The sequence below is a fragment of the Onychostruthus taczanowskii genome, unplaced genomic scaffold, assembly GCF_017590055.1.
Source record: "Onychostruthus taczanowskii isolate IOZ18803 unplaced genomic scaffold, ASM1759005v1 scaffold5, whole genome shotgun sequence".
NCBI classification, from domain to species: domain Eukaryota; kingdom Metazoa; phylum Chordata; class Aves; order Passeriformes; family Passeridae; genus Onychostruthus; species Onychostruthus taczanowskii.
In genome coordinates, this window is record NW_024502568.1 from 16,707,344 (window position 1) to 16,734,179 (window position 26,836).

Below are 26,836 nucleotides of genomic sequence, written 5' to 3' on the forward strand. Positions count from 1 at the left end.
TGCACACTGCTTAAAAAACAAAAGAGGGTCATGGAAATGAAAAATATCTTTTGTCATGATGATGTTGGATATTAAATTCTCGAATGAACTGAATCCCAAGAGTTCTAAATGTTCACTGTGCTCTAGGTTTTAATTTCTCTTGTAAGTGTTGTGTGAAAAGGGCAGCTGCCTGTGATTTGTGGGGAATATTTCTGTGTGGTCTCGTTCTGTGGAAGGATGGGCTCTGTGCAGAACGAGTCTCAGCCTTACTGAGCTCAGAAAATGATGTTTTGCAGAGTGAGATAAAGAATGAATTTGTTTACTGTTACATGGTAATTTACAGTTAAATTGGAAACTGCTGTTATTTGATTGGAAGTTAATAAAAGAGAATATTGCATACTCAAATGATCAGAAGAAACCAGAACTGAAATAAAGGAGAAAGCCCTGTATCTCTTTCTACTCTGAGCTTCTGAAAAGGCTTTTAAAATATTCCATGAAATTAAAAGGAGATAAATCTTGCTGCCCTGATAATTGCTAGCTTTTACAAACAATCTGGGAATACTAAACCCAAGGGACTTGATGGGGAGAAAGATGGTAAATATGCAATTTTCCTTTTGTTTACTGCCTATTTATTCATTTTCTTTGGTGTTTTGTACTTTCTGTTCTATTGATTAGCATAAAGGCAGCTTTAGGGAGACAGCACACTCTGTTCCTGCCTTCCCTCTGGAAAGGGAGCCTGGCTGCAGCAGCATTCCAGAGGTGGGAGGCTGGAACAGGGGTGTGGGAGAAGACAGAAAGGAAGAATCAGCACCAAAAAACCTCTCCCACCGAGATAAATTGACACCCATAAAATACTGAGGATATAAAGGTTGGTGTAACCTTAAAGGTGATTTAGAAAAGGTGATTTGCTGAGCAGGGAGGTGGAGGAATTTATTATGACAGGATTGAATTTATTACGACAGGACTTGTGCAAGGAGCACACCTTGGATTTCGCACCCTGGTGTATCCCACAGGAATTTATTTGCTTACAGATGTAAAACCATTCACCTGCTCTCCACAGTGGAATTTTCCATGCTATCAGCATTTCTAATCATGAAGGCACTAATTAGGTGGGAAAGCACCTAAAACCAGGTGAAAACTGATATTAACTGTATTAAAACTGATAAAATTCCCCAAAAGAAAAGAAGGATTTGATGGATCGTTTGGTGTCATCTCTTGTTGTCAGGTGTTGTTTGTTGTCCCATTCCACCCAAGCTACAGGTCCCTTTCTGCCTGTAGAATTTTGCAGCTGATAATATAAAAATAAATATAAATATATTGGTTTAGTTGAGGTGTTAGGGCATGGGATGGACTTGATGATCTTTAAGATCTCTTCCAACCTAGTCATTCTGTGAATTCTGAAATATAAATATAAAAAATATAGAATTTTCAAATTCCTGACTAAAAGGATTCCACATTTTATAGCTGTTGCCTACATCGCACCCACATTTTGCTATGAAAAAAAATCATCCTGTACTATTCAGGAAGAACTTTTTTTGGTGTCAAGTAATGGTATTATTTTTTACAGGATCTTTAGGTTTTGTTACCTTTGTTCCAGATAGAGAATTGGGATTTTTTTTTCCCCAGACATCTAGAAACCTCAAAGTTTAGCCATGTCTTAGATGGTAAGTCTGGTAGATAATATGTTCTTCTTAATTACAGGACTAAATTCCCTGTCACTGGATACCCGTGCTTGTTTTAGAGGGAATAGTTAAGAAATTTGACACACGGTGTGGGTGAGGTGGCTGCTTGAAGTGACAGGGACACAGGTGGGTGCACTGTGTGGATATTTCTATTTTCTATACTTTTAATCCTGCCTAGGCTGGTCATGTTTAAGTTTACACAAGTGCCAAGTCTTACCTAGGCTTCTCCTGTTAAATTCAGAACTCCTGATGCTGACAGCAGACACTTTTTAGTCATTTCATGTCACCTTTCATTACCCACAGTTTCACCTTGTGGTTTTCAGCAGTTTGCAGAAGAACTCTGCTAAAATAGAAGCATTCAAAAAGCAAACTGAGATCATATGGCTGCTTCAAATGGAGGTACCCCCTACTGTATATACAAAAAAAAATTAGTATTTAAATACAGAAATAAGTAAAGTACATAAAAAGCATCATTTTGGTTCCCCCATCCTTCTGCTGTGATTCTCCACACACAAATCCCTGTTGCTGCTCTTGGAGGTGCTTCAAGGATTGAAATACATTTGTGAAGCTTTTCCTTTGCTACTGAGCACCAAACTAATCTGGGGTTGATTTTTGGTTTGTTCAGTTCCTCAACAAACATGAAGGTTGTGTTGCTGGGAGGGGGAAAAACTGGGAAAATGAAACACAATGACACTTCCTGAAGGCAGATGTGAGTTTCTATCAATGCTTTTATTTTTGCTTAAGGAAACAAAAACCACAAGCAATGAGGAAACCATTAAAGGTGATAGTCCCTTCTCCCTCTGCTTTAACTGATAATTAAAAATTGCTGTTTTTACAGGTGAAACTGTGTTCAGCAGTGCTGAGAAGGCACAGAAGAGATCAGGTGTAATCACAAAGCAGAGATGAACTTTTTTTTTTTTTTTTTTGATAATCCAAGTCTATGTATTAAAATACACATTTTGATTTGGGAATTAAGAAACCCGGAGCAACGTTGTAGAAGTTTAATACAAAACAGTAGTAAATATGCAAAATACAGGTGATAAGCAGAGCAGTGAGGCAAAAGGAAATAATATAAAAGTTGATTTTTAAAATGTAATTCCTGGCGTTCCCCCAGCCCTGGGTGTAATGTACTGCCAGTCTAATCAGGACAACAATGAGATGGTGGAGTTTAATTACCAAAGCACCAAAAAGGAGATGGCACAGGGAGGCCTGATATCTGCATTAAAATGGACTAGGCAGGCTGTGTTTGAGGAAAATGAGGTTAAAACCACCACAGTTTGGTGATATACAGTACTTCTTCAGTGAGAGCACTTCTCCCAGGTGGATGCATCATCTTTCAGCACAGAGATTTCTGGGAGATGTCAAACAGTAACATGAAAATTGAGATTACAGTACAGCTGCAGACACAGTGTGAGCCTTTGGTTACATACAGGTTACACCTTGTCTGCAGGTATTGGGCATTTCACCCAGTTCCAGGAGAGATTCTGTCTTTTTACCCTGCCATATTTATTCAGAAATTGGGTGAGGACCTTTGAGATGGAGCTGTTTACACATTTCATTGATCTGCATCAGCACTCCTTAAAGAATAGATCAAAACTAACAAATCTACATAGGACCAACAGAGCAGAATTATTCAAGTTCAGTGAAATATTACAAACAAAAAGGTTTCCTTTTTAGGAAAACTCAGCTATGGTAAAAATATCTACTACAGTGCACTGCACTGTAATAAATATTCAACATAAATTAATAATTTACAAGTACCTGAGCAAGTATACAGAGCACCATAGCACAGCACAGCACCAAAGGCAGTAGCTCAGAATTCTTAAAAATAATGCTGTTTTAAACATTAAAAATTCTAAGTATTGTCATAGAAATGAACTCCAGCTGGAGCTGAAAGATAGTGCAAACTTCTGTCTTCACTTTTTAAAATAAAGGTGTCAGGTTTTCTACTCATTTCACATCCATAGTGTTGCTGGACCTGGATACCTGTGGTAGATGTTTGGGAGCAGGTCTGTTGGAAAGAAAGAAAACAGCAAATTGTTACTTAATCTCCGTTTCTTTGGGTGCTCATCAATTTTGTACCTGATCAAAAATGTCAGTACTGTTGCAGAATCCCAGGGGGTCTTCAAAAGCTGTAGGAGTCAGCTTGAAATGTTGTTGCTTTCAGAGTATCTGACTAGAATGGACAACCAGCAGTTTAATCAAAGTTTCTTTGGGCAGTATTTTTGCTAAAATGTAGGAGATTATATTGATTCTATTTTTAATGCCTCTGAGCACTTAAGTGCTTTACTGCTTGTAGCTTAAAACACCACTTTTATCTTCCTTGGAGCTCACTTTTTTCACAGGAAACTGAGGAATATTGGGTAAGAAAACAGCATGGACTAAACCCACTAACATTGGGTGCAGCTACTGCACTTCCTGATTATTTTTTTCAAACATTATATTTTTGAAGTGCACAATTTCTATGCTTTTTGAATCTTTTGGATAATATTTGCAGATGATGTCAACTCATGTTTCTTTGGAAAATGGGTGATCAAGAAATCACTTTTTTGGTGACTGATTTTAACAGCATTCAGTTCTCAGCCTAATTCAGATGGGGGGGTCTGAGGAGAAAATTAATTATTTGTTAGTTTTGTAAATATGCACAGGTGTTTACATTCAAGCCTTCACAGGTATTATAAATCCTCATATTCTCTGAGAGTCAGAGCAACTGTGCTGGTGCACTTCTAGTGAGAAGCAGCGTGATAAGTAAAATTAGAAATTGAAATTGTGTTGGAAGTGCTTGTTGCAGCAGTTCCTTGAGCCATTTTAGCCATGCTGCTGTGAAGTGCTAAAATCCAGGTCTTAGGATTGATACCTTTTAGGGACTACCTAAAATCAGCGGCTGGACAAAATTAAGGGACTAAAAAGGGGTTATATTTATTGAAGGAACTTCAGGCTCGTTTTGGGCAGATAAAGCCCCCCAGGGGCTACACCCAGAAATGGATGATGGGTTTTCATACTTTAAAGTTTGGTCCATTTGCATATTGGGGGTTAATATTCCAATTACAGCTTCAGTTAATGAAGTCATTTACCTCAAGTTTTCTCCCCCCAAACCTCACTTTTGCTAACACTTCTGGGCCCTGAGGCACTGCGGTGTCCTTGATCGCCAGGCCTGCAGAGGAATATCTGTGTCTGACAGATGGGAAAGCAGCAGCTTCGTGTGTGGAGTTTGGGTTACACTGATGAACTGCAGGGTTACAAACAGACGGAAAACACACAAGCTGAGTTCCTGCGGCAGCAGGGTGGGCACTGACCTGGCAGGGGAGGCGTGGGGCAGGGCCCTGGCGGGGCCCGGGCGCGCTCGGCCCAGGGGGTCCGCGGGGAGAGGCTTCCGAGGGGCGCTGGGCTTGGGGGGCTCCTGCAGGAAACACGAGCTCCCGTCAGTTCTCAGAGTGGACATCACACCCTCCACACAGCCACAGCTGAGACAAAGCCGTGCGATCGTGGAGTCGCACACTGCGCTGGCTTGGGAGGGACCTGAAAGGCCACCCAGTGCCACCCCTGCCATGGGCACGGACACCCTCCATGGTCCCAGCCATGCCTTGGGAGGCTGCTGAGGACAGGGTTAAAGGGATAAAGAATAAAGGTTAAAGGAATACAGGATTTAAAGGAATAAAGCAGGGATTTATTAAAAGGCCTTCACAGGATACACCTTGGGCAGTGCAAGAGCCTGGCCAAGGCTACATCCAAGATGGACCCCAGGTCATGAATTTTCATACTTTTATAAACTTTGGTCCATTTCCATACTGGGGTTAATGTTGAAATGTTGTTGCTTTCAGATCATCTGACTGGAATGGATAATCCATTGGTTTAATCCAAGTTTCTTTGTGCAGTATTTTTTGCTAAAATATAGGAGGCTATATTGATTCTATTTTTAATGTAGATGGACCCAAGATGGATGGCGTGTCACAAGTTCTCACACTTTTATAAGTTTTGGTCCATTTCCATGTTTGGTTAATTGTCCAATTCCAGCTCCAGCTGATGCAGTCCCACCCTCTCAAATTTGTTCTCCTCCATTCCCTGTTTGCACTTTTTGGGTCTGAAGCTGCAGTGATGTCCTTGGTTCTCACTCTGGAAAAGGATTGTTCTGTGTGACTGAACTGTGAGGAGAACTGCTGATACTTTATATGAAGTTCAGTTATATCCTAATGCAGTACAGAATCTGGAAAATATGAAAGCTAAAACTTAAGGCATCACCAGGGTGCTCCAAGCCCCATCCAACCTGGCCTTGGACACTTCCAGGAGGCAGCCACAACTCTAGGCAAAAATGAGACCTCACCCCACCTCACTATTTCTTCCTAACACCTAATCTAAACCTAAATTGAAGATATGTTATGACTAGATAAGTTTAAATGAATAAAAAGTAACTTATTTTTAATAAGCTGGCACTGCAATTTTAAACCAAATATTTAATACTATATTTTCATGATTTTTGTCTTTTGATTCTTGACTCTAGAAGTGCAGGGTGCATCTCTGCTGGACTCAATGCTTAATTGGTGGTAAATGGAAACAGCAAAGATTCAATACATAACTTTGCAGAAGCAGTTCTATAGAAAGGTGGGAATGCTTGACATGACTTTAAAATGGAAATTCAGATGGCCACAAAACCCAAGTGCCCCAGTCTGGTTTGGATTGGGAGCATCTGTGGATTTTTTTTTTCACTGTGCTTTCATTGGGTGGAATTAAAGGCTCCGTTAATAAAGAACAGAAGTCATCTGCTGTCAGGCTGGGCCAGTGGCTCCTCTGGGTGGTCCCTGCAGCCCTGCAAACAGGGAAACTTGGCTGTTTGTGCTCCTTGTTACGGGGAGCTGGGACACATTAAATGTCTTGCTCAGGGCACACAAATCTCTCCAGTTTATCCCCAAACTCACTTCAGATCCTTCTACTACTGGAGCTGTGTAGCCACACTTTTCCCAAGGAATTTTATTCCTTATTTTTAGTTTGCCATAAGTGTCACTGGTAAAGTTAAAGGAAACATGAAGAGCTTACAAGCATAATCTGATTAAAGATCCTTTGAAAGATGTGATCCAAACAAGCATGAATTTCCCCCGAATGAAGTTGAACTTTTCATTATTTGTTTTGAGCATCCCTTTGTTTTTTTACTTTCTATGGCAAATATTTGCTCTTTCAAGAAGGAAATGCAGATTGATTATCCACAGGCATTTTGATAAGGAAGAAAATACACAAGCTTAAGTAAATTTCATATATAATAAGTCCAAATTTGCCACAAACTACATTTAAAAGTTGCATATAATGTCCACCCTCTGTTTAATTCTCTGCATAACAAGTACAAGTATTGACAGGTACACAGGCCCAACTCCTAATTTATTTATTCACTCATTTCCCACTCAAAATGTCCTCAAGTTAAACTACCCTTAAGGAGGAAGCAGCCAAGTGTTCTGACAGAAAGTGTAATGTGGTGGCAAGCTGCTGGGAAAGGGTAAATGAATGAAAAAAAAATTAAAAAGGGAGGGAACTGTGATAAAAATGGAGCTGGAGAATAAATGTTGGCTGAGATGAAGCAAAATGGAGCAGAAGGAGATGCCACCAGGAGCACACAACCTTAGGAACAGAGGAAAAGCTCTTTGAAGAAATAAATCCTATCCCCCAGACTGATTACAGGAGGGTCTTCTCTATTCTTTCTGTGCCACAGGAGAATCCAGACTTTGTGTGTTAACTCGTGTGGGGCCCTGCAGAGCCTTTGATGTGCTGGGAATCTGCAGCACAGCTCACAGAACCACCACAGCTCTGCTTCCCTCATTCCTCTTCCTCCACTTCTTTTCCTACAAAGCTTCAGCCCTTCCTCACAATGAGTTTATGGGTGGATTTATTTGTCCATTTTATATCCACAACCTGGCATTTAATGCATTCAGCCCCTGCTTGGGGAAGCGTTGTTTTAAATACTGGAATAAAAAACACAATTCTCATACTGAGCAGCTCCAAAGACACCAGGTGCATGAAATTCCAGGTTTTTTCCACCGATTTTTAAAGAAGAAAGTGCAAGCCCTCAGTGTCTACAGCCAGGCTGAGGTGTTACAGGAGAGATTCCCAGGATAACTGTGGCAGAATGAACAGGAGCTGAGCTGAGCTCGCTTTTACTGAGGAAAAAGTAAAACCACTTTTTTAAGTGGTAAAATTTTTAAGTAAAAAAGTTCTATTTCCTGGCATTAGGATGAGCTGTAAAATATGAGCTATATGTTGGTAACAAGAGGATGAGAATGTCAGAGGCAGCAACTGAATGCTAAAAGCAACAAAATCGAGGGGAAGAGATCAAATCCAAATGCTTGGGCTGATGGCTAGGATAAACCTGCACTGTTCCCTTGATTCACATGGGGCTCTGCTGATTTGTACTGACTGTGAATCTGGCCCATAAATAAAGGCAGTTTGCCTTGTAAGAGCATCTGAAAGAAGGAAAAGCTGTTTTTCAGTCAAAAGATAATGAAATATTAAACTTAGCAAGAGCTAATTCGCTGAGGATTTTTTGTTTCGTTGATTGGTTTGGTTTATTTCATGTTGTCTTTGTTTTTTAACTATTTCACTTACAACTGAAGGAAATTTTATATCATTTACAGCACCATTCTGCAGCACTGAGCATCTGGGTGACATCCTGAGTGTAGCAATGACTTTTCAAGTCCTTCTTCTTGCTGACCTTCTGGATGTGCTTCCAAGAGAGAGCTGAAGCAATACATGAAGTAGTATCTATATTTATTACCCCAAATTATTCTTAAGCTAATTTACTTTTTCCAAGATTTGAGGGGAAAAATTAACTTAGGAATGAAAGATTTTCTCCCCACACAATGTTTTTTAGGTCCCTCTGATATAAAAAGCAGATGTTTCTGACAATACTGAGGTTATGATATAATTTTGAAAGAATCCATTCTTGCTCATTCTTTAGGCTGCCGTTTTTGGTCCCTCTGATATAAAAAGTAGCTGTTTCTGACAATATTGAAGTTATAATTTTGAAAGAATCCATTCTTGCTCATTCTTTAGGCTGCCTTGAGCTGATCCCCTGTTTGTGTTCCATGCAGAGACTGAAAATGCTGATATTTTGCTTGATGAAGGAACTGTCACAATGAATTGGAGCTGCCAAGCTCAAAAGCTTTTTGGCAGTTTCAGATCTGTCAGTCTTTGCTAGTGGTAGTACTGCAGGTCTGGTATTCCACCTGGCATTTGGAGCACAAGGATTTACTGGGCTGCTCTGATGTGCAGTGAGGCTGGGGCAGGTGCAGATGCAGCATCAGAACGACAAATGGTTCCTTTTCCTTTTCCTTGGAAAGACTTTTCTCCATCCACATTCTGCTTAAGGAACTGAAAAGCACTTGCACTTGCAATCTTCCCTATGACCACTGTGAATTGTGCAGAATGTTAGAGAATACCAGAAAATGAACAACGAGACCACTGGAGCTACAGACAAAGAACAGGAATCAATATTGCTCCCAATTGCCTACAAAATTTATTTTAAAAAGAATCAGCATTCCTTACTCCCCTGGAAAGAAAATGACTGGGAACATGGAAAAGGGAAGACAAAAAAGCAAATAAAACACAGATTGCACTTGTCTGGTTGGTCTAACCTGAGTGATACAATGTTCAGGCTTAGAAAAAATTAAATCTAGAAATGTTTTATTTGCTGCCACAATGGGCAGGGACACCTTCCACTGTCCCAGGCTGCTCCAAGCCCTGTCCAACCTGGCCTTGGGCACTGCCAGGGATCCAGGGGCAGCCACAGCTTCTCTGGGCACCCTGACAACTTCTCTGGTCAGCCTCTCTCATCCCTGTTTATTTCTGACATTTTTCTAATCCCTTTTCAAAGCCCTGCACTCCAGCACTGTCTCAGAGCTGTCTCCCCCTATTCCAGCACCACGAAAAGGTGTTAAGCAGCTCTCAGGGCTCCTGCAGGTGAGAACCTGGTGTTAACAACTTTATTTTAACTTTTAATTAACTTTTTTTAAAATTTAATTTTTAATTCACTTTATTTTAACCATGTACCACACCCAGATCAGGAACGGTCTGGGTGCTTTGCCTAGAAACAGTCACTCCAAAGTGCCACCAAAAGGGAGCAGCCAGTGACAAGAAAAGGCACTGTTTAATACTGACAGCTGAATCTACCCTATCGCCCTGAGATGCATCTTATTCAAAAATAAAAAATAAAAAATATTTACCATCTCTACTTAAACACTGCAGTGAAAGGTGTGTCTGCATGAAACAGTGCTTTTCAGGTCTGTGCCCTGGAAAAACAGACTGTGCTTCATGCAGCCCTTGGCAGCACATAGAAGCACATCAAGCTAAGACACCTTTTGCTCTTGCACATCACATGTGCAACTCCCTAAACTCTCTCTCTGTGCTTGGCACCTCACTAACAAACTGTGCAGCTCTCCTCTGCTTGGGCAGCTGCAGAGATGTGTTTGCCTCTAATGTGTTTGTTCTTTTGAGTGGTGAAGGCAGAGTTCAGCATCCAGAATTTTAGGATCACAGCCCCACTTGCCACAAGGCAATTTTTCTACAGCAGAGTTCTAAACTCACAGAAAGCATAAAGGAAAGACTGTGGGAAAAGGGCAGCAGGAAAGATGAGAAAACACTTCATTTCTCCAGACACTCACAGAGTAAATATTACATAGAAGAGAATCAACGGTTACCTGGGAGAACCTCAGTGAAGGATTAGCTGGCAGGGGTCTCTCAGGCCCGGCTTGGTGGCCTGGCAGCTGGGGAAGGGGTGGCAGGACTCTCTGGGGTGTTTTTAATGGTGGCACCTCGTGTGTCTTCACAGGGCTGCTGATGTCGATGATCTGATACGGCAGCGGCCGCCTGGGGCCGTCTCTCTGGGAAAAATCATCCTTAAAGTTATATATTTCAGTAATCCAACCAAAGTTATATATTTCAATCATCCAACCAAAGTTATATATTTCAGTAATCCAACATAAGTTACACATTTCAACCATTCAACCAAAGTTATACATTTCTACCATCCAACCAAAGTTACACATTTCAACCATTCAACCAAAGTTTTACATTTCAATAATCCAACCAAAGTCATACATTTCAACCATCCAACCAAAGTTATACATTTGAACCATCTAACCAAAGTTATACATTTCAATCATCCACCGAAGTCATATATTTCAATAATCCAACCAAAGTTATACATTGCAAGAGCTGGCACAGAATCACAGGATGGTTTGGTCTGAAGGGATCTGAAGGACCAGCATGTTCCAACCCCTGCCATGAGCAGGGACACCTCCCACCAGGGAGCTCCAAGCCCCATCAAACCTGGCCGATTGCTACTTTAAAATCCATGGCAGTCCCTTGCTTTTCTCTCCTAGAGACAAAACTATTTATTTTCTGCACTGGACAACTCCACCTGTATTCAACATGGAAGCCATAAATGAATTTTGAACTTATATCCACTCCCATTTTACTTAATGTTAGTCCTACATGATATTAAGTTCATGCAATATTATAATAAATCATTTAATTGAGATAAAATAGATGAGACCTTTTTTTGATTTTCCCCTACTTAAAAAAAAATAAATATTTAGGGACTCACTTTTTGTATGGCGGTATTTTGTGGCTTCACAATAAGGTTTTTACTAACACATATGGTATGAACATGATTTGGCTCAGATGAACTGGAAGGTCTTGCAGGACTCACAGACCTGCAATACAAACATTTAATTAATGAACACTGTGTTCTGCTTTGTAACATTTTCTTAAACAGGAGCCTCTTTTTAGAATGGGATTTTGCAAGAACTTTCTGTCTGGTTATAGTAAACAAGGAAAGTAAAAACTGTCTAGCACTCCTGCAAGAATAAAAATAAATATTGATTTTTTAGAAATCAGTAGTCTGTTAAATTAGCTTCTGCAATCTGTGGAAATGCAGCTTTGTAACACCCAGGAGACTATTCTAATGAATCTAACATTTAAACAGTAATGACCTCAAATAGGAAAGTTTCAGCTCACTCAGCTGAGTTTAGATAAAAGGCCACACAGTGTAATGAAACTGTTTCAGGCAAATGAAAATAAAGGCAATACTTCCATCACTGCTTAATTTTTCATCCCAAAAGGAAAGAGGGATATATTCAAACCAAAACCTGTGTTATTTACTGCCTATCAATGAAATTAAACCAACCCAGGGAAAACGCTACTGATAATGGTGAATATTTTTTGTCATGGCTGGCTCTTCCTAACACATTTACAGTGATGAGAATTGCTGTGTTTACTGCTTCCTTTCCTTAATATCTATGGGAATATAATTAGGGAAAATGGGCATACCTTAATTTCTCTATTGTTGTCTTCTTGCTTGTAAACAACCACCTCATGAAAGTCTTCCTTTTGAGGTACATGATTGATCCAGCAAAGATAAGGCACAGGATGGTTATCAACACTCCTATGGTCAAACTCTTATTGTCTGCAAAAAAAATCACATGGAGTTAACTTCTTCCAAGGGCCTGCTTACTGCCTGGCCAGGGTTTCTTTGCTATCTTCAAAAAACAAAAATCTTTCAGTAGAGCAATCATGATGGGAAGCTTTGTCATGGAAACAACCATGCTGTCATAATTTTAGTACTGCCACCCACTGCAGCATCTGGCATGCAGAGGAGAGAACCATTTTGGTTTAGAACAGTATTGTTCATATGAAAACAGACATTATTTCCCATTGAGATTTAGTTTATACATGTACTTGTGAGGAGACTTCTTGTCCTGTCATGTCCCCAGACATAAACCATAAACATCTTTCGAGGTCACTGATGTTCCAACACTCTGGGGAAAAACTGGCACGGAATAATGAAATCCTGTGAAATTAACAATGTGTAGAAAGAATTCTTTCTGAGGTTGACCAATTTCCACTCTTTATCCTCGAAAAAAACAGGTGGAGGCTGAATTCCCACTGACCTGCCTGTCTGATGGGCCCACTGTCCACGCTGCCACCAAAGCCTGGTTTGTCACAGAAAGGGGGGGCCCAGTCAGCCTCACAGTGACAGTTCTTTTTGTTGTTGCAGACCTGCAAAACAAGACAAATGGCTTAACATAAAAAACATCCGAGAGCAGCCCTGGCTGATAAGGGCTTCTAATCAGACAGTGACACATCAGAGAGGAATAAAGCTTGGAGAAGAAAGGAGATGTGCTGATAGCTGCCTGCTGCACACTGAGGTGGCAAAGTGCAACTCGCTACGGAGGAAGAGGGATCCTAAAAACCATTATTTCTTTGGCAGGTAATCGTTGGAGTTGCCCCAGCTGACAACATCAATAATATGAGGATAATCAGACACCTCTTAAGTCTTGTTCTCTGTTTGCTTCCAGCAGCAGGATTATCTGCCTGGTTACTTCAGTTCCTCCTGCCTGCACAGGAGCAGCAGAGCTTTGCCAGCTCCCCAAGTATTACTGAAGGGGTACTGGGGACAGCCAAAGGTGATTCAGAGACTTTATCATTAGAAGGCATGAAAAGACACTTTAGTATTAGAAATCTTCAGTTCTTATAGAAACAATGGTGAACCTAAGACCTGATTGGCCTTTAGGAATCTTCTCTCATACGACTGGTGAACTATGAATAGTATACTCTAGAAAATCATATCTATAAACAACGGTTACAGAAAGAGAGATAATAATTGTTTGAAATCTAAGTTTCTCACAGCTTCTACACAGCTTCCCAGGATTTTCCTGGGAGAACCATGTCTCCCTCAGAATTATGTTCAGAAATATGTAATTACTACACCCCAAGCTCTCCTCCTCATCAAGGGCTTGCACTGGGCCCAGCATGGATTTTTCCATGGCTCCAAGATGAACCACTTGCTGGAGTAAGCTGTGAAAAGGGCTCAGGGCTGAGGAAACCCTCAGGGAGCTTTGATACCACACCAGCACTGGCTGTAGGGACACAGAGATCCATTCTGGGGTGGTTTTAATCCGAGTGAGGGAACAGCTCGTGAGGCCCGACCAGCCCAGTGGGATCAGAGAGCTCCAAGGGACTGGAGCTCAGCACCAGCACAGCCTGGTCCTGCTGCACACAGGGCAGGAGCCAGCAGCTCCAGGGCTCTCCCCAGGAGCTCCTGCAGTCCAAATGCTCCTTATCTCCTCTTGCTGTTCCCCAGCAGCTGCTGTGTGGTGAATACAGAGCTCAAAGCTCTGTGCTGGACCGACAGAATGCATGGAGTCACAGAACTGTTCAGGCTGGAAGAGTCCTCCCAGATCTTCAACCATTCCCCAGAACTGACAAGGCCACCATGTCCCCACGTGTCACCACATCCACATGGATTTTAAATCCCTCCAGGGATGGGGACTCCAAACTACCCTGGGCAGCTGTGCAAGGGCTGAAAAAATTTTCCATGAAGAAATTTTTGTAAATATCCACCTGAAGCCTGCCCTGGCCCAGCCTGAGGCTGTTCCCTCTGCTCCTGTCCCTGTTCCCTGGAGCACAGCCTGACTCCCCCGGCTGTCCCCTCCTGTCAGGAGCTGTGCAGAGCCACAAGGTCCCCCCTGAGCCTCCTGTGCTCCAGGCTGAGCCCATTCCCAGCTCCCTCAACCCCTCCTGGGGCTCCAGAGCCTTCCCCAGCTCCATTCCCTTCCCTGGACACGCCCCAGCCCCACAGTGTCCCTCTTGTCCTGAGGAATGTCCTCTTGTCCTTCAAGATTTGAAGTCACATTTAGGTGCTCAATCTATCAATTTGTAAATAAATCCATTTGTAAATAAAGATTTTGGGCTTAGGGCTTGTTGTCAATAAGGTCCTTAATGCTGTGCTAACCCCAGCCATGACTGATCTGCCACCACCATGGAGAGCCCACAGCACAGATTAAGAAATGAGTTTTCAGTAAGACACAAATCAGTTCACAGGAGTTTGGGTTACTCTGAACATGCAATATTCTGGCCAGGTCAGCTTGGCAGGCTTTCAGAAACCTCTGCTCCCTGTGTCTGCAGAGCACTAAAATATTCAGAGAGCTCAGCCTGGCTGTGGTCATGTAAAATTAAAAAAAAAATAAAAAATTTACATTTCAAAGACAGCAAGATAATTAAAATATACTTTGTTAAGCATTATTTTTTAAATTAAAGCACTGCAGGCATTCCTATTTACAATTCCACTAGGTCAGTTTTGCCACTGAGGAGTCGCAAAAGGTTCTTGTTTGTACAGACATAAAAAATGCCAGTCCAAGCCTCTGCTCATTCCATCCTCAATGATAAGAGGCAGCACCATCAAAACTGCTCAGTTTTGCAAATTCAGGGTGATAAAATAAGTTAAAGCAAAATTAAAATCCTTCCTCAGAGAGGACAGTGAATTTCTATGGCTCTTCCAGTGTGGCTGCCACAGCTTTTCAGAGAAACAAACAGCTCATCAGCACATCAAGGTTAATAAGGCAAAGCCTGCCATAATTAACATTATTATAATATAAACTGGGTTTCAAACCACTGATATTATTAAATGATATCATCACATTTTTCACTCTGTGCCACTTTCATGCCGCAAAACTCATCAATATGGTTTTACATTTTTTTAATGTTTTTGGAAATGCTGTTTCATTTGCCTCTCAATCCAAATGCTTCCAATGCTCAATTCAAAAACTTTAACTTCTTTGTATCTATGGAGAAACTGCATTTTTGATTTTATATGGGAATTCTTCATGATGAAGGGTCTGACTTCAAATTGCTTTGAGGATTACAAGATTCCTTTGTATCACAGGCTGTCAATTAAGAACAAGATAATTACTGCCTGATAAACATTTCTTTGTCAAATAAAAACAATTTCCTATAAGGGACAGTAGAAATGGAAATACATAACAAAAATGTATTGCAGTGACTCTGGCTGATCTATTGCAGGCAATTATAGATCTCAAAGCCATTACAGAAAGTGATTTCTTGTCCAGTGGTTATTGAGGGATTGTAACAAATGTTTTCCTAGGATGCTTACCCCACGTCCATGGCACTTGGTGGCACATTTATGGACTCCAAAAACACTGGTGTTCTGGCACCGGCGGTTGAGGCAAATCTGCAAAACACAAAAAAAGGATTTTGAACAGGGACAGAGCTGCTGGGGCTCCCAGGACATCATATCCCTTCTTTCAGCAGTTTAAATATTTCCCAACACGCAAATATATATCATTACACGGACACAAAGGACACCAGGATTGGGTGTCTTCTTATTTCCCTCAGCCCCTTTCAAATCTTTGAAATCCAAATCTGAGCAAGTTGAATTCTGCTCTCCTGGCCAGCCCTGGCTCCACACACACTTCATAGTGCTGATATGCTGAGCTCGTGCAAGCAAACCCTCACAGATCCACTCGAGTGGAACTAGTGGGGAGACCCTGGGATTTGGGAGGTTTTTAAGTCAATTTAAATATCAGTAATTTGCATTTTTTTCAGGACTAGGAATGCACTGAGCAGATTCCTTCAGGCTCCTGCTCTGCCTGCCTCTGTCTCTTCACAGATGATTCCTCGAGCAAAGCTTTGGATCCTCATGGTGTAAATTATCACAGTTTTGTTTTTATCAATAGTGAAATATTTTTCATCCCATTACAGAACCTGGACGCAGGCTAGGTGAATATTTAAGTGAGGTCATTGATTTCTATGGGCTCATCATGTTTTCTAGGAAAACCAAGATCTTTCTGAGTTTTTCCATGTTAAACAATTTTTTTTTGGTGTCAAATATAAACCAACCCTATTTAACATTTAATATTTATAGGGAACAGAAGTAAACAAATAGCATATGCACAGGAATAAAGTTCAATTTTTTTTTTGTTTTCCAGTCATTGCAGATAAACTTTACTCTGCCAATGGAGCTGAAAATTGAGGTTAAGCAAGATTAGTGCTGAGCAATAATAACATCAAACAACCACGCAACTGATGAGCACGTCAGTAATGAGAAGTTACCCTATTCCAAACTGAAAAAAGAAGAAATTAGGACTGGAATAACTGTTCCTATGCTATGTTGACAACAAAAAAGGTCAAAAAGCCCCACACTGCACATTTTGCTCGTGTTTAACTGCAGTGCAGTTCAGTAGTACTAAAAGTCAGTCACAATAATTAGCATTAAGCTGGGAATGGTGTTGAAGGAGGCGACAGGGATGCTTAATCAGGGCACTTATCCCCTGGGGAGAAGGAAAAATGGAAAGGAAATTAGAGTGAATTGGCATCAACATGCAGGCATGGAGAGAATATGGTCTGATTACAGCACTATTCACAATTCAAATATTCACAGTGCAGCAGCTCCCAGAATTCTGATCACATTAAAATGGCTGCGTTTCAAATTGTGCATCTCCAGTTGAGAAAACCCAAGAATATTTAAATTCATATTCTTAATCCATAATACAAATGCACTAATGTCCTCAAAGTAAAACATACAATTTCAGAAGTATTAGCCTGTGTATTCTATAGTGTGGATGTGTATGATTAGATAGATTAGAAAGATTAAATACTCATTAGTAAAACATAATGGGGTGCTTTCTCAGCGCTGAGTTGCCTTTGAAAAGACTTTTTAGAACAGATTGACTTAGAAATGTTGTAAGGGTTGTTTTCCTGTAGCAGAGCTGTGGTTTCACTGGGGATGGATTTCAAACCTGTTCCCAGCACAGTGAGATAATCCAATGTAATTCAAAAGCATTCAGAAGTTCAGTGGCTTACTTCAATTTACCACAAATTATCAAAGCACTTGTTTTTCCTCCTTTTTGCAAGCAATCCACTGAGGGTATGGAAACCTCCTTCATTTCAATAGCTCTTGGACTGCTTTCCATTCCTCCTCCCCCTGTAAACTCATGGCTGCCTCCCATCTTTCTCAGTTGCTTTCCTCACAAAAGAAAAACTTAGAAGGAGACAGCCATGTGAAATCTGGGCTGCATTTGCAGTGGGTAATTCATAAAATTTGCAAAACACAAATGCAAAAATCAGTTTTGGTGGCTGAGCATCAATGGGTTTAGAGTTTTCTAAGAGTGCATACAGAGACAGGTTTTCCTGCATGAAAAAAGAAGTGAGGAGTCATAATCAGAAGATAAAATACATTTTGAAACCTAAAGTGAAGTTAATGACAATTTTGCAATGCCAGAGAAGCTGGGAAAAGAAATACATTGAACTCAGGAATTCATTAATAAGCCTGTAATGTATTTTGCTGTACTTATTTTGCAGAAAACCTCAAGCCTCCATGGGCAGATACTTGGGACTGTCTTCAAAAAAATCAGTCATAAACTCAAGCAACTCGCATTGCCCAGAATCCCAGGATGGTTTGGGTTGGAAAGGACTTTAAAGCTCATCTATTTCCAACCCCCTGCCATGGCCAGGGACACCTTCCACCAGATCAGGTTGCTCAGATTTGCATGTGAAAATCCATAATCCAGAACAGCGGCCAGAAGGGAGCAAAATTTGTTTCAGTCTGAGCATGAGAAGCAATTATTTTGTAGGGGGAAAAAAAATGCCCAAGAAAAAAGAAGTACAGAACACTTGGCAGAATGACAGCAGAGATGTTCCCTTTGTCTGGGAGTATTCCAGAATCTTACCTTTCCATCTTCACACTTGGTTCCTGCCAGCACCAGCCCAGGGTCAGGCATATCATCCCCCAAATACACGTGGGTGCCACGGCACAGGATCTTGCCACCCTCCTGGAGTGGGATGTTGGTTTCTATGGAAACTGCGTTGGTACCGATGACGGGTCGGTTTGCTCCTCCTTGACACTGGATTTTTCCACACTTCGCATCCCTGATGGAAATAAACACAACACAAGCAAGGATGAGGTAAATAATTTGAAATGTTCCAAGCCCTCTGCCAGCACCTGTTGCTGTGTTTGCAGGGAGAGGCCCTACCTGGGTTCACATTTGGCAAAGGAGCTCTTGGAGTCTTTCCCGCAGTTGCCGTAAGGGTCTCCAGCAGAATTGACTCTCTCAAAGCAGATCCCAGGAGCGGGTTTTGCACCTGAAACAAAACCTAATCAGAACTCTCATCTCATATAAGGTGTTTTTAATAATTTCCTTTGAGCTCTGCTGGTGCTTTAGGGGAGAGGGAGGATGTGAGCTGAATGTTGATGAGGCAACAAAACAGCGGCGCTGGATCCGCATGCTAATGGAAGAGTTTGGATGGGTGGGATTGCCAGTGTTTGTCTCTGAGCAACAGGCAATGCAGAACTCCTTCTCTTCCAGGATTTCTTGAGCTCATAGCCCTCTTGCCAATCCTCCCAGGACACAAAAACGTCAAGCAAATACCAGACAGACAAAGGCCAGCTGGAAAGTTGACTGTTTTCTTTTGCAGGAGTCCATGTTCTAGTGAGACCCCAAAGAAAATTCTTTTCAAGAAAGGCCTGTTTGACTGCAATTGAGAACAAGACAGCAGAGAAAATCCAGTTGTAAACTGGGTGTAAAGATATGAGGACCTGACATGGCAAAGGGAAATGCTGCTATTAACTCAGGCTGAAGGACTGGGGAGAGGAAAGGAGCCCATCCCACCTTAACCCTCAGGACATCCACTCCTGAGAGGAAAGACTGACATGGAAGAAGGGGCACTCCTGCCATGGTGGTAGAAGTGGGAATCTGGGAGATCAGACAGCATCTGGTTCTAATCTACTGTGATATTTTCTGATAGAGACATATCCTAATGGCAGAGGAACTTCCCTGGTGGGAGTAGGGCTGGAAAAGCTTGTGCAGGCAGATCATTCATCCCTGCACTTCAGAAGTTTGAGGGTACTATTAGAACATCTCTTCTAATGTTTTATACACATAATCTCCTGCTCATTTCCCTCCAGATTAGAACCAATTATAGAATATCTTCCAGGGGAAGATGCATCCGTTCATCTGGAATGTTGAAGAGGTGAAGGATCAGCTTCCCTGGTTTGCCTGCTGCAACAATTCATTAGTCAGTGTACTGGAATTTAATCCCTTTGTTCTACACTGAAGTGTGGCTTTCATTTCCAGCCAATAATTGCTGCTTCTTGCAAGATTAAGAGGCCCTTTGTTAGGGCTCTTTACTACTCTGTATTTTCTTTCCATGAAAATAATTAACAGCACCATCAAGTCACCACCAACACTTCAACTGCTCCAACAGGGAGACTGGCTTTGAGCAGCAGAGGAGCTGAGGAGAAACTCTGGCTAAAACTGTGATCAGAGACCTGCTACCTGCACTTCTGTGCTTTTGACAGATCAGCCAAACCAAAGCAAAAAGAACTTGGCAGCAAGTGATGTGATAGCCCAAAGGCTGAGAATATCCCATTTCTACAGCGCTCCTGATCTTCACCAGACACAGAATATTTCAACTAATGCTTCATTTTGTCAAATGTTTTGAGCCACTTCCAAGTGTGTATGCCTCTAACTGTGGGTAAAACATTGCATTTGTTTAAGCCAGACTGAAGATTTCATTTGAAAGCCTTCAAAGAGGAAAATGTTAAAGGAGGGGGGTCAGATTCCTGGAGAAGAAAATACAAATATGACTGTAACACTTCCAGCCAGTGTGGATCTTTGCACTAAAAACTCAGAGATTAAAACTTCAATTAATTATCTGCATTTCATAGTCAGAAGCCTGACTAATACTATATACTGCTGAACAGCAATCTAATGCTATTAAGAACAAAATATTAAAACTTGGAGAGGCTTAAGATGGCACCCTCTTTTCCTTCTCACATTTTCACATGCTGAAACTGGAAAATTCAGAAAGAAGGGCACAGAAGGAAGAGAATATGAGCTGATGGTTCCCTGGAGAGAAGGACAAGAGCTTGAAATTCTTTGGAAGATTACGATCAAGCTTGCTGAGTTCAGAATATTTTTTCAAATCTGGAACTCTTAAAAGAGACTCACACAGGATTCTTTAAATTCTTTTTCATTAAAGTTCAAGCAATAATAGGAAAAAAATCAACAAAAGCATCCAGACAAGGTGCAGTGCAGAAAAAGCAAAAGTTAAATTTCCATTTTCAGCATGTGGATCCCTCCTCATCTTTCCAGGGTGGGCACACTCAGTGTTCAGCTTGAGACAAACATTACCATGTACATATTCCATAGCAGCTTTGGAAGGGCTGGGGAGGGAAGAAACATTCTGGGAGCAAGAGGCCAAGGAAACCAAGGCTTTTTCCAAAACTGCTTTTTTTTCCCACATGTGCAAGGACCAGCTTGTGCAGCCCTGGTTGTGTGCAACTGCTCTGGGTCTTGTTTTTGGCCAGGAGCCTCAGCCCAGCTCAGCTGCTGCCATGGAATTCCAGAGGCTGGATGTTCCCTTGGAGCTGTGGCAGCAGCAGCCAGAGCCCAGACACGCTGTCCCCTCAGTGGTGTCTCCTCCCAGAGCTGCCAAAAGCCAAATGAATGCTCATGTCCTGTGCTCTGACTGCAAGGGATGTAACAAAGGCTTATTCTAAAAATGGGTTTCAAAAGGGAATGCACTTACTGAACACAGGCAGAGTTTAAGATGTTTCTCTTCCTCTTTCACCTGGTGGAAGTTTTTTTTGGTGTGGCTGATTTTTTTCCTGAATTCAGAAGCCAGGCATTGCAGAGATGATGGAAAGCAGCCCCCAGGAAGGAAAACACATCTGCGGGGCTCAGACACTGAGCTTTAACTCCAGCTAATAACACTTGACAAGAAAAAGGATCTCATGGAGCACAAAAACCACTCCCCTGCCAGGCTGGGAGCAGTCTGTGTGTGAAAACACCTGGTACCCAATGATCATCTGCAGCCTGGAAACCAAAATCCAGCTTCAATTTCTGCCTTTGGTATCCAACCAAGACAGGCTGTTGCTTGGGATTCAGATGGCTGTTCCCTCTCCCCACTGGCTTCTCACAATATTTGCACTTTTTTATGGATGAAAACATATCAGAGTGTAAGATGCTGAACAGATGGAGCTACCAAGTTAAAAGGAGGCTTTCAGAGGATGCTTAAGGAGGAGAATTGTAATGTTGTGTTTCTGGAGGAAACCCATTTATCATGACTGCACTACATAAACTGAAGCAGAAAGTCCTGTCTTCCTCTATTTTCTACCTCTGCAGGCAGAGGCAAAATGATTTGTGAAGGATTTCTGGTGGTTATTAAGTGGCTTGAGCTGGATGAGCAGAGTTTATTTCACTTTGATATTGGTAATTATAGTATCATGACCCTGTAATTAAGGTCCTGTCAGCCTTTCCATGCCAACCCTCATTTAAGGGATTAAATCAGCCCCTGGAAGCTGCAGAAGGTCAAAGCTCACCCCTGCAGCTGGCAGCCTGGAGATTGTTGGGGCATTTTCTCCAAACATTTATATTGGTGAGGCCACTTCTTTCCCTATGCAGTTGCAAAAAAATAAAATAATAAAAAAAAGAGAAGTTGCAGGGCACAGAAATGCTGTGTCATTTCAAACCTGCTGCCATAGGAAAACACTAACACAGCCTCTCGAAAGGAATGAGGGAAATTTCTGACCATGGTGCTGATTCCATGAACACAAGAAACATCCTCTATCAGGCTGACAGCAGAAAAGGAAGATATTGCAGTTCAGTTCCCAGCTGTCTGTGGGTGGGGAGAGGGGACAAAAACAACCTCTGAGTAACAGGCTGGAGTTCTGTGGCTCAGCCTGTGCCAGCCAGCACCACGAATAACTGTGCAAATAAATATAAGCATAAAAACCACAGTTCTCTGTCGTGTGATCTGGGTTTCAGCTCATTAAATTTGTTTTTGCTGCAAAGCAAAAGTTCCACTAGCTGCCCTTGGCCTCTCTCCCCATCCTGGTGATTCCTGTTCTGTCTAGGCAAGAGCAAGATGGGGTTGAGCAGTTTTTTGTGTTTAAGGAGGATGATGTCACCATCCCTGAGAATATTATTTAATATCTTTCCCATCTCTAGAAGAAAAAGGCCTGGCCATAAATCTGTGATGATCAAAATAGTTTGATTTCACTGAATTCAGAAAATTGCAGTGCTTGGACAATTACCATTGTTTCAAAAGCAAGTCAGCAATGGTTTGGTCAGATATCTGAGGTGGGCAGCCCATTTATTTTGTGTGTGTAGGGTTCTACCTGGAAAAACCTGCAAAGTTTTCACACAGTAACAAATATTGATGTCTAAATTAAGAATGTTCCTGCCTAAACAAATGGCCATGTCCATGCAACACATTTAAGTGTGTTCTAATTATTAAATCAATGCCTGTCATTGGCTCCCCAAAATCATTGCTTTTTTCCCACTTGGGGAAATACAGGAAAACAAACTGACAAACTTCCCTAAAGAATCATTTTCTTGTCAATGTAGAAAAAGCCATGAGTTTAAAGTTGAGAATCTTCTGTTCCTTGGCAATCAATGATTTCTCTGTCTTGAGCAGATCTCTCTGGGTGTCTGTTTCTCCCAGAAAATGCCACCACAGAAAGCATCTCCATTGATGTCACTGCTATCAATAGGTCAGATCAGTGCAACCTTGTATTTTTGAATATGCACCAAAAAAAGGTAACCAGCAGTTCCTGCTCCCCAAGGATAAAAGTGACATGAATTGTGGAGAGAGAGAGAATGGAGAGCTCTGGGTGTTCTGGGAACAGACTGGAATCAACCTGGGCTCTGAGAGGAATTCATGGCTATTTTCAGAGATTGTCCCCAGGAGCTCCTCCCTTCTCCTTCCACGCAGATAAGAAAGAGCAAAAAAAAAAATGTCCTCTATTTTATCTGAACAACTGTGTTGAGAGAAACAAAAACAAGCCCAAGGAAATGCAAGTGCTTTTCTGGAAACAGGTTCCTACTGCTCAGCCTAATGTAAACAGGCTCTGACAGTGTTCATCATTTTCCTTTAAATAGATCTAAAAACATGAAGATTGACATTTATCATTGGGCTTCTGGACATCTGTAACCTGATGAATAAAGAAAGATGTACAAGGGAAGACATTAATAAGGAATTCAATATACCGAGTATTATTTTAGGAAAAGTTATTGTATTTTGTTCTGCATGGATTCCTCCTACTGGGAAGAAGAAAATGAGGAGAGAATGAAAATGAATTATAATATGATTTTTCTTTAGAGGGGAGAATTTTTTTTTTTTTAAACCTCAAAACTACTTCACTCCAACACAGGCAGTTGTTATAAACAGTTCTAATCAGACACAACAACCTGGCAAAAGGTTCTAATATGTATTTTTGATACAAAGTCCAGAGACAACATCTTAGAATGTCAAATCTCTCTATGTGCTGCAGGCAAAACTGGAAAGACGTGTAGTTTTTTTTAATCTGTACCATGATCTGTACAATTTTCCTAACTGCATGAGCCACCCACCTCTCTTCTCATTCCACCCCAAGTCTGCCAGCTCACACTTCAGCCAGATGTGTGATAGAGCAGTGGATATTCACATCCTAGTCTTTAAATCCAGAATATAGGCATTATTTGAAGTGTCCAAGGCCAGCTAGGCAGGGCTTGGAGCAACCTGGTCTAGTGCAAGGTGTCCCTGCTCATGGCAGGGGGTGGAATGAGATGATCTCTAATGTCTCTTGCAGCCCAAACCATTGTGGCATTCTGTGTTGATTTTTAATTTATTCTTCCAAAACGTGGCAAGAATTAAGACTTTCAGTTTAGGTTTGGTCATGTCCATCTTTCCTATTTAAAATCCTTCTCCTTGGGCCTTCCCAAGACAAAACCAAAGGGTATTCCAGTCAAATTCTGTTTGAACTGTGTTCTTAACACAACATCTGTCTCATAAACAGACTCCCACAGCCTGGAGTCTCCACGCCTGGCTGTGCCTGTATCAAACTGCCCCAAGAAGGAAGGCAGGAAAGAATTAGGGGATCCCAGGGCTGTGGTGGAATTGCTGTGTTAGGAAGAGCCCTGGCAAGGAGCTGCAGCAATGCAGCTCCCTGACCTTTAGAGGGATTTTTCTGAGCCACTGAAACCATGAACAGCCTGACCAAGTAACTTTCCACAGCACGGGAAACTGGTTCAGGAGGAGATTTTTGCTTTCTACAAGAGAAAATGTCTCTGTATCCAGGGATTAGAAGTCCCAGTCTGACTAAGGCTGGAGGCTATAATTGTCCATGGCTCTATGAGCTCATATCATCTCTAGGACACGCATGGGATTCGGGGGAGTGGAGCTCAGGCACGGTTTGTTCCACGTGAGGAGTTCAGTTCTGAGCTGGAACTCCTCCTGAACGTGTCCTTATGCCAAGCTGACCTGCTGTCTGTACCACTGGGGCTGCTTCTTGAGATGCTTTAATGCTCTTTTAAAGAGAGATTGCAAAAAGTCCATGTTCTCTGGGAAAGAAACAGATAAATGCTTCAGCAGTGTTCTGGGGAGGGTTTTGACCAAGGGAAACATCTGTGTGCCATTATATTGATACTGAAGTTTTGGAGCAGAGTTAGAGATGCTGAATTGAAAGAAGCTGGAAATATTAGTTTAAAAGAAATAATTACACCTATCTCTAAGTAATGTTTCTCCATAGGAGAGAGAGTTTTTAAAATTTGAGATAAAAGATGGGGTCAGAGATGCTGAAGGAGACACGATTTGGATTCATACCAAAATGCTGAGTTAATACTTGCATTTCAGTGGAAGGGTCACAGGGCTTTATAGAAAGGTGAACAGCTTTCCTGGGATAGATGTTGAGAACAACTCAAGAACTCATGTTACGAGATTTCTGCAAAAAGGGAGCAAATTCCCATGGGAGAATAAACCCCTTTCTGCTCCAGTGCACACCCTGCTAAAAGCACTGTCAGGAGGCAGTTTCCAGGTGACACCAGTTAATAAAACACACACAATGATCCAGGAGTCTCCTGTTAGTGTCAAAAGCTGAGCCCTGGCTGGGGATGGAGCAGACACATCTGTTTTGCAGATGAGCTGTTTAGAGCACAGGAGGAAGCTCACACAGCAGCCTGAAAAGGGCTGTGATTTCAACCTGCCAGGAGCGTTCAGCACTTTGTGGGGTGACATCAGGCCATATCAAAGTCAGGAGGAATGATTTGTCTAAGTTCACCTATCCACTTGCAGCGTGTTGCAGCACAAGCCTCGTTACCTCCTGCTGCGAGGAACGAACAAGACAGCAAATCAAGGCTGGAATGAATCACCCAGAGATTCCCTCATTATTCAAATAGCTACAGATTGGTGCTGCATCCTCCAGACCTTTATTCCCTCCCCCAAGCCTCTGTCAGTCCTGTGTCCCTGTGCTGGTGATGCCTTGGGAAGGCAGACCTAGAGCAGAGGCTGGACAGAGCTAAAGCATAAAGCAGGGATTCTGGCACTCACCTGGGCCCCAGAGGGTGATGCACTGCTGCTCGTGGGTCTGGCAGATGCCGTTGTAGCAGTAGCCATCCACCCCGTGGCACGCGTGCCCGTCGTGCAGGTAAACGTTGGCCGGGCACTGCGGGCTGGCCCCCGTGCAGAACTCGGGCAGGTCACAGGAATTGCTCGACTCTCTGCAAGAGATCCCCGCTGGTTTGAGCTGCAAAACAAACAGAACTTCAGCAGCCGCGCCGTGCCTGGGTCAGCCCTGCAGTACAGGAGCAGATTTCCCCACTGGCCCAGCCCCAGCTGGCTGCAGAGACAGGGCAGGGATGGCAGAGCTCGGAGTGCACGGATCTGAGCAGTGCTGGGAGGCTTTGGCAGGAAGGAGGGTCAGATGAAGCCACACACATGGCTCACATGGCTCAAGACAGAAGGAAACCCCAGCCCTGACGTTTGCCGGTGGCTCCTTCATCATGTCTGAGCACAAGGAGGATCTGGAGCACTGGGAAAAAGGCAGGTCAGAGACTCTTCCATCCAGGGCAGCTGATCACAGAACACTGTGCTGTGTTAGGGCTCAGGAAGCACCAGCACGCTTGGCTGTGGATTCAGATGTGAATTCAGATTCAATTCCCAGCTTGGAAGGTTCAATTCAATGATCTTGAATAGATCTTGAATGTTAATTAATCTATGCAGTTACATTTCCTCATGGAAATGTTGCTGTGATGGGAATCAAGATCTCCTCAAACTTAGTTACAAGATTAGTCCACGTAACTGTTTGTCCTGTACCAATTTCCATGGAAAAGTATATATTTTTTGGAACTGATGGTGGAACATGCCAGTCTGAACATTCACATCTCAACAGCAGCCACAAAAGTTGGGTGTGCTCTGGGAGCAGCACTGAATTTTAATCAAATTGCCTTCAGTAAAAAGCAAAGGGCATGAAGATAGATTGATTTTGCTAAAAAGCAATTCCTGGCCATGGGGATCCCTTGCTGCTCCAAGCTCATGGGTTGCCACAGACAGGATGGCAACTTGCTGGATATTTCATTAGC

At 42.2% G+C, this 26,836-nt stretch overlaps 1 protein-coding gene across 1 annotated transcript in view; it reads right to left on the minus strand.

Moving 5' to 3' along the window:
- Nucleotides 1-3,611: 3,611 nt before the first annotated feature.
- The window catches only part of ADAM12 (ADAM metallopeptidase domain 12), a 175,170-nt gene continuing 151,945 nt past the window's right edge, over nt 3,612-26,836 (minus strand). The window contains exons 14-23 of the mRNA XM_041415563.1: nt 25,806-26,001; nt 18,470-18,578; nt 18,167-18,365; nt 15,592-15,669; nt 12,590-12,698; nt 11,970-12,105; nt 11,245-11,353; nt 10,337-10,519; nt 4,958-5,061; nt 3,612-3,672 (exon numbers count right to left, since the gene is read on the minus strand). Coding sequence (XP_041271497.1) covers nt 3,612-3,672; nt 4,958-5,061; nt 10,337-10,519; nt 11,245-11,353; nt 11,970-12,105; nt 12,590-12,698; nt 15,592-15,669; nt 18,167-18,365; nt 18,470-18,578; nt 25,806-26,001 — 1,284 coding nt within the window. The remainder of the gene's footprint in view (nt 3,673-4,957; nt 5,062-10,336; nt 10,520-11,244; nt 11,354-11,969; nt 12,106-12,589; nt 12,699-15,591; nt 15,670-18,166; nt 18,366-18,469; nt 18,579-25,805; nt 26,002-26,836) is intronic.